Source organism: Morone saxatilis, unplaced genomic scaffold, assembly GCF_004916995.1.
Source record: "Morone saxatilis isolate NCDOM2014 unplaced genomic scaffold, NCSU_SB_2.0 Contig2, whole genome shotgun sequence".
NCBI lineage: Eukaryota > Metazoa > Chordata > Actinopteri > Moronidae > Morone > Morone saxatilis.
In genome coordinates, this window is record NW_023339762.1 from 25977878 (window position 1) to 25988019 (window position 10142).

A 10142-nucleotide genomic window follows, 5' to 3' on the forward strand; every position below is an offset into this window, starting at 1 on the left:
ACCTCAGTGAAATGTAGGCCAGAGCTGGTTGTTTTTTAAAGCCTCCCTCCCTCCCTCCCCCATCCGACACCCATCCCTCCCCCCCTGAACCTGCTGCCTGCCTGACACATGAGAGCTTGCTCCTCCTTTTAAGGCTCTGGTAGGTTCGGTATTTGGAGCGCCTTCAGGATGCAAGTTCATAAGAGGAAAGGGTAATAATAGCAGTGTAATAAAAACCAAGCAGGTCCACAATGGCCTCCTTAAGTAAATGAATCCACCCCAAAAAAGTCATTTAGCTGCAGTGAAGTTCGCACACAAACACACAGCAAACAGTGAGATTAGATGGAATAAGAAGGAACATACCAGGTAATAACTTGTTGCTGATGGTCAAAGCGCTCCAGGCGGGTTCCCCTTCACAGAACAGGAGAGAACATGGATTCAATATCAAACTTTATTCGACAAAGAACTCAAATATGATCGTTCAGTAATGCCTTATTGCAGATAAATGACAGGGCAGAGTGTGTTTTGAAGCCGCAGGGAGTAGAATCAGTGCGAGGCTAACACTTAGCTGGTGCTTTAATGCTGCACTCAGAAACAACAACCCCACCCTGAGCTCTCCAAACAAACTGATCTCTGGCTTCCCAATGTTTGGGGGGTTCTGCATTCGACAGCAGCTGCCTCCCTGACGCCGGTGCCAGCTTCCCCTGCGCTCTATCTGGAGAATAAAAGGTGTAATTATGGCGTGTTTACCTGTGCGACTGCTGCTCGGGGGGCGGCCGGCCGGCTGCTGCCTGCTTGTCCCAGCCCGGAGTGTCAGAGCGGCAGGTTCATGTTGAGCCCAACTCGACCCCCCTTCCTACAAATGGAAGCAACAGACGCCATGGCAGTCCAAAAATAAATCCTGAGCCCTGTGAGCTGCTCCGAGTGACAGCAGTGTCGTCGTGACAGCAGAGCGAGACGCAGCGCGGAGAGGCCACGGCACCTTAGGTTTCACCACCTCTCAGCTCTAAACGTGGGGTCCGAGGGCCACCCAGGGGTCCTTCAAAGATGTGCTAGCGAGCCGGTAGGGGGCTCCACAAAAATTAGATTGGGTAAAATTTTAATTCTGTAGGAGATTTGGGACTTTAAAAGGGTTCCCACTCTTTAGGGGTCTTTCAAGGAGGTCCAAGGATATTTATCTGGGTTCTTGGTGGCGCTCTTAGGTGCCACTAACAGGGAACTGGCTAAATTCTGGTTCAGGCACTGAGATTTGATCCGTTCGGAGCATTATGACTTCATTTATTCAGAACCCTAAAAGTTTGTTTCCAGCTGGAACCACAACATAGCAGGTTTTTCTTGGGACCCAAAATTTTAAATACTCCCTATTTATCTGAGTTCTTGGTGGTGTAGACAGGGAACCGGCTACATTCTGGTTCAAGTTTTGAACCATTTCGACTATTTCGACCAAAAATAATTTTGTTTGGAACCCGAAAAGTTGTTTTTCAGCTGGAACCATAAAATATCCAGTTTTCCTTTGTGGGCGTGTCATCTTCATATATTATTTTAATATATTGTGAAACACCCTCTCCTGATGATGAATCTGATTTCAATGGTTCCACTCAAACCTGCTGGAAATGCGGGCAGGTTCGCTAGATAGTAAAGTTCGAAGAATCCTGAAATCTGTTTACGTCTAAGTCCGATATGACCTGAAAGCAGCATAAAGGTCATGAACAGGCTCCTCAGTATCCTTTAGAGCAGTGGTGGAGTCTAAGACCCCCAAATTGATACACATCAGACCAGTATTTGATAAGATGTGGAAAATCAGTCTGATAATATCTAGTTGTTCCATACAGTAACTGTATATAGTGACGTTTATGAACTCTATGAACAGAATACTCAATCTTACACACTCTCTGATTGGAATAACCCCCCCAGGACCCCTTCTAGGACCCCATGTTGAGAACCACCAATGAGAGTTTCTTTTTGTTTTTGGAGGGGAGATTAAAAGAATTCAAGACTTTAAGCTCTTGTGGGGTTTTCAGGGTTCATCAGGGGTGTCCTGATGCCTCATATTAAAGTCGTAATTATTACTTTTTGACTTCTAAATTACCTTCACATCAACATCAAAGTGGTAAATACACCTAAAAGCTCTGATATATCTATCCTGGCACTTAATATCTAAACAAATATGGATGCTTGACATCAGCCAAAATCCACTGTTGTCTGTGCATTTAAACCCACATTTAAAGGTGTAACCTTGTGGTACTCTTACTCTTATTCTTTGGGGTATTCATAGAATATTTGAGGGGACTCTATGGGTTCTTTGTGAGGTTCTAGGGTTCCTTAAGGCAGTTTCAGAGGTGCTCATAAAACTAATTTGTCACTAGAAACATCTGTATTTGAACTGAACTGCGTCTATGGCACCCAGTGATCCAAGATCCAGGAATCTTTATGAGATGTTGTAAAGGCAATGGGGGATTGAAGGGGTTCTTGAGGGGGGATTCAGAGGTGGGTCTGGCTTTCCAGAAGTTTTGAAGGTCTTTATGAGGAGTCTTTGAGAGAGTCCCAGGGCATCCTTAAGAGGGTGTACATGACCCTTGAAAGAAGAACCAGAACCGGGGTGCTGGTAGTTGTCAATAGTCCCTTTTGTTCTATACGTCCTTGTAGGGGGGGTTATGTGGTCCTTGAGATGTTCCAGCAGATCTACAAAGGGTTTTAGAGATCCGTCATGGGGTTATAAGGATCTATGGGGGTTCTGAATGATCCTTTATGAGGTCACTGACAATATGTCCTGTGCTTAGATGGGGTTTTCTGGTGTTTCTGGAGGTCCCAAGAGATGATTGGGCTTAGTGTGATTCAGGAGAGCTTTTAGGAGGTCTTGAGGGAGTTCCAGGTCTACTCAAGAGGATTTAAGGGGTCATTTATGGGGTTAAATGGCGTCACAGCAGGTTTGAATATTTTCTGATGGCCTAACAGTCTTAGACAGGATCATCCTTAATGGGATTCCAGTAGTATTTGAGGTCATAGTCATTTTTGGGGGTTCTTGAAAATATTGTAGTTTTCTTTACTTAATTTGATTCCCATCCTGATGATCCTAATTAGACATTAAAACAAATGTTTGTGGTTTCTTTCACTGATCATCCCAACAGTGTTGACAGGTCAGTTCAACTGTAACAACAATCAACAGCAACTGGAGGTCCTCGGCCTGAGGTTTACATTTGACACTCCCACATGTGGAAGACCAAGAGTCTGGGTTCTGTATTGTGTCATTGCAGTGCCCCCTGGAGGAAATCTGAAGATCCTTCAGGATCCCCGAGACCACTGAGACTGACACCTGTATCCCAGATCTGGCTTATAAATCAAGCTGGGGAGGTTGCTGAATGATTCTTGCTGCAGCTTGTTGAGACTTGAACTGAAAGACATTACTAACAGATAAAACTGATCCTGGAGGGGATTTCAGTGAGCTAGGTAGTTGATTAAACACAACAAAAAAAGATTAATACTAAATGTTCCACAGGGCATTTAAAAGGACAAACATTCATTAGTATAGACTTCATATATTAGATAACAGACACAGATAAGTTTACATTTTTACTTCTATGGATCACAATGTGAGGAAAATCAAGCACATACAGGTCAAAATGTTCACATTTATATCAAATAATTCTTATTTGATGGTTTAATTTCGTCTTATTGAAGCATATTTTCCCTTAAATTTAGCCTAAAATGAGGAAATATGTTTGTGTCGCGTCTCAGCTGTTATGTAACATTAATTTTTGTTGTTTTCTAGGGCCTGAATGCATTAAAACATAAACTACTTTTGCCCTTCTGGCTGATTCTTTGTTTAGAAGGATGGCTTGAAAACATTAAGGGGTTTATAGCTCACAAACTTATTCAGGTTTTCCTGCTCCTGTTGTACATTATGTTTGTGTCCCAAGAACACCACCTGCCTCCCTTTCTTGACGTCCAACTCTCCCTCTCACTCTCAGATGAAATTTGCTTGCCTAATGCAGCTGCCCCCAGAATAGCAACCTGGGGGCATCTTGGCTGCCCCTTTCCCTAAACTTGAGCCTCCCTCCTTAGCCTCAACCCTTCCATCTCCTTTTTGAGTGCCAGGAGTGGGAGTGGGGGGCCGATGCCATGGACCCTGCCCCACCACGGGCCCGGCCTTGCCTCCAAGCCGGCGCCTCGGCCAATGGGGAGGCCGAGCGGATCGTGTGTCACTATAACAGAAGGACATAATCAGCGCGGTAAGTTTGCAGAACCTTACAGCCTGTCTCGGCCAGCAGGAAGCTCGCTTCTTTCAACTTTTCTGAGGTAAGAGAGTGAGAGAGTGTGAGTGCAATGTTCCCCCAAACATCACCCAAACTGAGGACAGCTGAAGTCCACATGTGTTAAAATCACTTGCCACGACTAGTAGAGGCTTGCTGCTGAAGGGTCAAAGGCGAGACGGGAGCAGTTTTGTTGAAATACCGGACAGATAGCGGATCCCGGAGGAAGCACATGTGATGCTTTTAGCTCAGTGAAATCTAGTTTGCGTTGATGTTTGATTGCAGCTGATGATTTGTTGGGTTTTCTTGTGTTGTATCTTAAATGTAAGCGGAGAAATTTGTTTGTTTTTGGAGTTTAAAATCATGTAAAAACCTTCATCATGGGGGGGTTGAATGTGAAGTTCTTGCAGGTCATCCGGCGCTTTCTTAAAGAAGACTCTGTTGTTGTTGTTTCTGTGCCGGGTTGGTCAGAGTCCAGTGACCCGGCGGACGTTCATACCTGAGGGATTTACAGATGGCTTAAAGCCTTTGAAGCAGCTTTCCGCTCCCAGGGACAGAAGATGACACTAATGAGTTACATAACCTTGTGAGAACGGCCGCCGATTGATCGTCTTATTTTTGAGACTTTCTGTGCGTTTGGACTGAACTTGGCCTTACATGTTATAAATTGTTTGGTCCATTAGCGAAGCTGTAAATGGGCGTGGCATGTGCGTACATTCAACCGCACATAGCTTGAGGATAAACACTTTAACATCCTGAACAGGAGCCAAGAAACCTTGACTACCAGACTGGATGCAACCGGTGCAACCATCTTGGTATTTGAAAACAAATTTGTTCGAGAATTTACAGGGTTCAGAGAACAAATTTGAAGGAAGCCGAGTGTTAGACCTTTAACCTTCCCGGCTCGCTTTAGGGTTTATTTTAATTCTTAAAGTGGCCTCAGTCAGCAGGCAGCCTCTGGAAGATGATTGAAAGAACCATGTGAGAGCGAGACGACCAGATAAGGCGATGAAGGTGGAATTAGGGGTGGTGGTTCAGGGGGCAAGGAACCCAATCTTCAACATCGGGTCCACTGAAATCGGATCTGGGACCTGTGCAGCTGTCTGATGGAAATAGTTGTGCGATGTCGGGACGCCTTCATGGTGGCCTAATGAGGCTAATGGGCAACTAATCCGACATCTAACCACTGAGAAGTTAAATTATGTATAAATCCAAGTCACGTGTGTTACAAAAGGTTAAATTTAAGACTTTTTAAGAAGGTTATTGATGCAGTTTAAGGTATTTTACATCCATACTGGCAGAGAAAAGCTCAAAGAATCTGAAGGTATTGGTTTGGTTTTGTAGTTACAGCAAGTTTTACCCAAAATACACATTTAAAAGCAGGACTGAAAGTTATTAATCACCTGTTTTAAGACATTTTTGGATCAAATTATTGGATTTAAGACCTTTTTAAGACCCCTGCTATCACTCAGCTTTATTTACAGCAGGATTGTATGTTGAAGATGATTTGACAGACTTTGCTAGAAGCTATTAAGATGTGTTTCTAAAGATAAAAAGTCTTTATTGCCTATATTAAGCCAAATGGATGCATAGTGATAAAAGAGGGCAGGAGGTTGAGCTTTGCCCCCCCTGGAGGATCGCTCCAAACATTAATCTCCTCTCTCTGCGGTTGAAAACATACCACTCACATAAATCTAAGTTTGGCTCTCTTCTCAATTATCATTGGGGAAGCAGATTCAAGACTTGAGGCTCGAATTTCAGTCCGAAGGCTAATTATAAACCCAAGATTTTATGTTTTCTGATGGATTTTGGGGGAATGTTTCGAATACAAGACCAACAAAAAACATCTCAAATGATGAGAAACTACATTTTTTTTAATCTAATCTGTATTTTTTTTTTAGGTGGGTGTGAAATATGTAGGCAAGCAGGTGTCGGTCGGGGTGGGGCAGCAGATATTTAAGACATCTGCAATTTAATCCTGAGCTATAAATACAGCTCAGATGCTCCTTGCAGACTGACTCCTCTCTTCTCTCTCTCGCCTCCAGGTTGCAAAGTCCACTCTCACCATGTCTGACACTGAGGAAGTGTAAGTCACATTTTCATTCACAAACCTTTTTAAAACCTCGGGGTGGATAGTTTGACTAAATTAATCTGAACTCAAGGTCAAGACGTATTGGCAACACTTAAATAAACGGATTGGTTGGGTTATGTTGACGTTAATAATCTAGGAAAAAACTAGTTGGAACAGAGTTGAAAGCTCTGGAAGAAGCGGGACCTTGAGTTAGGATTATTTTTATCAACAATGATAAATGTACATTAAATGTTAATTATCTTTAACTCTAAATCAGAATTTCTTTCCGTTTTGTGTTGCAGTGATCAGGTCGAGGGTAAGTAGCACCATTTTCCCCCGATTAAAAAACCCCAATAATTAGGTTTTAGGTACAGTCCGGAGTTCCATGCTAAATCCAAGTATTATTTCTTGCCTAACTGATTTTCCATCCCCCTCCTCCTCCTTTTATAGAGAATTTATTTGCACTGGACAAATTCATATGTTTTTGCAAGTTTGGCTTGACTCCTCCAGATTCAAGCTGTGCAACGAAATGCTCTCTCTCTCTTTTTTTAAGCCAAATATTACCCTCCTTTATGCTGTGGCATGGTTGCAGGCACCGCTGGCTGGCATCAGGACAGTGTCGACGGATAAATACAAAAATAAAAATTTGCACAAAGCCCCCCGAAAGCACTGACCTGTTGGCAACAAGTCCTGCAGCTCTGCATGATCACCTGCAAACTGAACAGTCCTCCTGAGCCGAACTCTCGGGGTTAAAGCGCGACGCTCGGCCCAGGAGGACTGTGTTGTGTTATGCTTAGCATGGATCCCCAGTGTACCCACATTTTGTATTTCTGTCAAAAATGGGTACAAACGGGATCTTTTTGATAATGTTCTTCTACTCCTTTCTTTCTCGGACGGACGTGAAGAATACGATGGTAAGATGCAGACTCAAGATGATATAAAAAAATGTCATTGATACTAATTAATCGGGGTTCTTACTTCCACATGTACTTATTTTTTAATTTTTTTGTGGCATGCTGCACTAACATTATTTAAAAAGATATATATATATATATATAAAAACACAGGTTATAAATAAGGATTAGAAGGAGATTGCGTCAGGTTAGAGTTTGTCTCTCTTTGTCTTCCACCACACTGAGGCAGGTATCAGGAATCAATCACCCATCATTCATCCATCAATCAATGAACTCACCTTTTCCTTTCTGTAACTGCTTGCTGTCTCACCTGCTTTAGCACCATCCGGTGGCAGTTACCCCAAACTGCCTCCCCCCGTTTCATGAACATCCTCATATCTCCCCCTTTCATTACTCACCCCCGACCACCTCTTTCCTCTTTCCCCCCTTTTTCTCCCGCTTCCATTAACCCTCTCACCGCCCTTCCTCTCCCCCGGTGACTCGCTGCATGTTGTGTAGCCGTAGAAGAGGAGGTAGTAGAGGAAGTAGAGGTGGCCCCTGAGGCGGCCCCTGAGGCAGAGCCAGAGCCAGAGCCAGAACCAGAACCAGAGCCAGAGCCAGAGCCTGAGCTTGAAGGTATGTGGCATGGAGGGGGGAAGGGGGTATTCTATCATCCTTTCCCAGGCGATAGTTGCGCTCCACGAGTTCCCAGACAGACCCCACTAATCCTGATCCGCACACATGTTCATCATGTCTGCTAAAGCTAATGCTAACGCTACCTTCCTTTCACCTCTGGACAAAGTCAGAGAAGCACTCAAAGGGCGCCAGTTGGGATTATATATATATATATTAATATAATAAACATATGTTGATATGTTTAGACGATCTTTCTTCATTTACTGTATGACTAATATTTAAAGGCTGATATTTCTGCACTAAAGCTCATGTTTTAGGCTGATATAAAGAGTCCTGCCCCTCATCCAGGTCAGTGTCTGCTCTGTTAGCTTACCGCTGTCCAACATTGTCTGGTAAAAACATAAATTAATTCTGTTGATTCATCAAACATTATTTATGTAAAGGTGAGACTTTAATAGATAGTAAAAACTCTCAGATTACCTAGATCTGTTCAGTGTTAGAGCTAATCCGTTAGCATACAGTACAAAACAGTAGGTAGGTTATATTATATATTAGTATACTACAGTATAAATCCTAATAAAACATTTATTTATCTATTCTGCATTTCTGAAAATGCAAAAAATGTATATATCTAGTTTAGCTTTTTTTTTTACTACAAATATGTTAAAATGTTAGTATTCATAGTGGACAAAACTATCGATTGCAAATGAAATGTTCTTAAAAGATCAATATTGGCCCGTTTTATGAGTCTAACCTTAGTTGTACCACATGTACTCTAAGTACTCGTACCAGTTTTTTATTATTTAAATATTTAATGAAGGTAAACATTAGATACTGTGAATAGTGTTTTTTTAGGGGAATAACATTTATCGCTGAGCATGAAAATAAACCATTTAATCAACAAGAAAAGAAAAAGATTTCATCTTTTTCAAAGGATATCAGTGTCTCATATTCAGTGATGCATTTACTTACTATTTTGTTATTATAATGAAACTCTATAAAAGAAACTGGGCTTTTAATTTAATGCCATTTTATTTATGATTAATGATTTAATCCCAAACCTCTGGAAAGCTTCACATTTACTGCTAAATACGCTGTTATTTTCTAACTAAATCTGTTTCTAAAATTTCCAGTAACACATGAACACAGGCATTAAATCATTAATCATAAATAATTAATTAATGTTAACGAATTAAACTGTCTTGAGCTGCTTGAAGGTGAAACTGCGGCTTCAATAATTGTGCATCGTAAATTCTCAAATACTGGCCTTTATTTATATATATATATATTTAATCTTATATTGTTATTATTATTTTAAGACTTTTTTAGCTAATTTGAGAAATTATATTTAATTACTTTATAATGTTTAATGTTTAATAATGTTCAGGCTTCATGTTTTATTAGTAACTTTTGTTTTTATTAGTAATTTTATGAAGAAAATAGACAAACTTCCTTAAATTCCTAAAGGAAATCCTAAACATTTTTTTTTTATAAAATTGGGACTTTAACTGTATACTTCATATAATGAAATTAATATAACAAATGAATTAGTTACTTAAACTCAAAAATATTTTTTAAACTGATAAATTTAAGATTTTAAGTAACGCAAACTTTTGTAAGTAAAAAAAAGATTGATTGATTATTGATGAAGCAGCTTTTAATTGTAATTTTAAATGACAGAAACATCCTGATTAAGTATTTTTTACAAGTTTTTTTTGTTTTCACAAAACAAAATTAAGTTAATTTAATTAGTAACATCCTAGCTTTAGTTTATAAGATTATCCTCCTTTTATACTTTATGCTAATTTTAAAAACCTATTTAACAACAATTGAAAACTCACAAATCACAAATTAGCAAAAACATTCAAGTTCTTTTAACTGATTACATTTAATATATTAAATGTAATCAGTTAAAATAATAGATAATCCTATAAACCAAAGATAGGATGTTAATCAGGTTAATTATGTAAATTAAATTTAAAATGCACCTTTATCTGTGCTGGCTGTTAATATTTGAGACTCTGCTGTTATTTGAGGATTTTCGGTGCTTTTTAAAAAGTAGTTTTAGTAGTTTTCTTTACTGTGTTTAGCTGATTTTGCTGCTTGCTAACACTGTTGTCTATTCTGCTTTTGTTTTGGATGCTTGCTGCATGCAGAGGCCATTGAAGAGGAAGGTATGTTGATTTTAATAAAAAAAAAAATTAATTAAAACAAATCTGAAATCTGTCATTCTGGTTTTGGAGAGACCAGGTCCAGGTCCAGGTCTGACGTCTGATCTCTGGGGGGTTGTGGGGGGGTGGGGAGGGAAGGGGG

General features: G+C 40.4%; 2 protein-coding genes across 2 annotated transcripts in view; one reads left to right on the top strand and one right to left on the bottom strand.

The window, feature by feature from the left end:
* prr33 (proline rich 33) overlaps positions 1–871 on the bottom strand; it is a 5136-nt gene extending 4265 nt beyond the window's left edge. Inside the window, exons 1-2 of the mRNA XM_035664725.1 lie at positions 730–871; positions 343–390 (exon numbers count right to left, since the gene is read on the bottom strand). The gene's annotated coding sequence lies outside the window, so the exon portion shown is untranslated. The remainder of the gene's footprint in view (positions 1–342; positions 391–729) is intronic.
* Positions 872–6280: 5409 nt separating this feature from the next.
* The window catches only part of tnnt3a (troponin T type 3a (skeletal, fast)), a 12319-nt gene continuing 8457 nt past the window's right edge, over positions 6281–10142 (top strand). Inside the window, exons 1-5 of the mRNA XM_035664597.1 lie at positions 6281–6315; positions 6603–6616; positions 7206–7214; positions 7713–7829; positions 9986–10003. Of these exons, the coding sequence (XP_035520490.1) occupies positions 6296–6315; positions 6603–6616; positions 7206–7214; positions 7713–7829; positions 9986–10003 (178 nt within the window). The 5' untranslated portion in view covers positions 6281–6295. The remainder of the gene's footprint in view (positions 6316–6602; positions 6617–7205; positions 7215–7712; positions 7830–9985; positions 10004–10142) is intronic.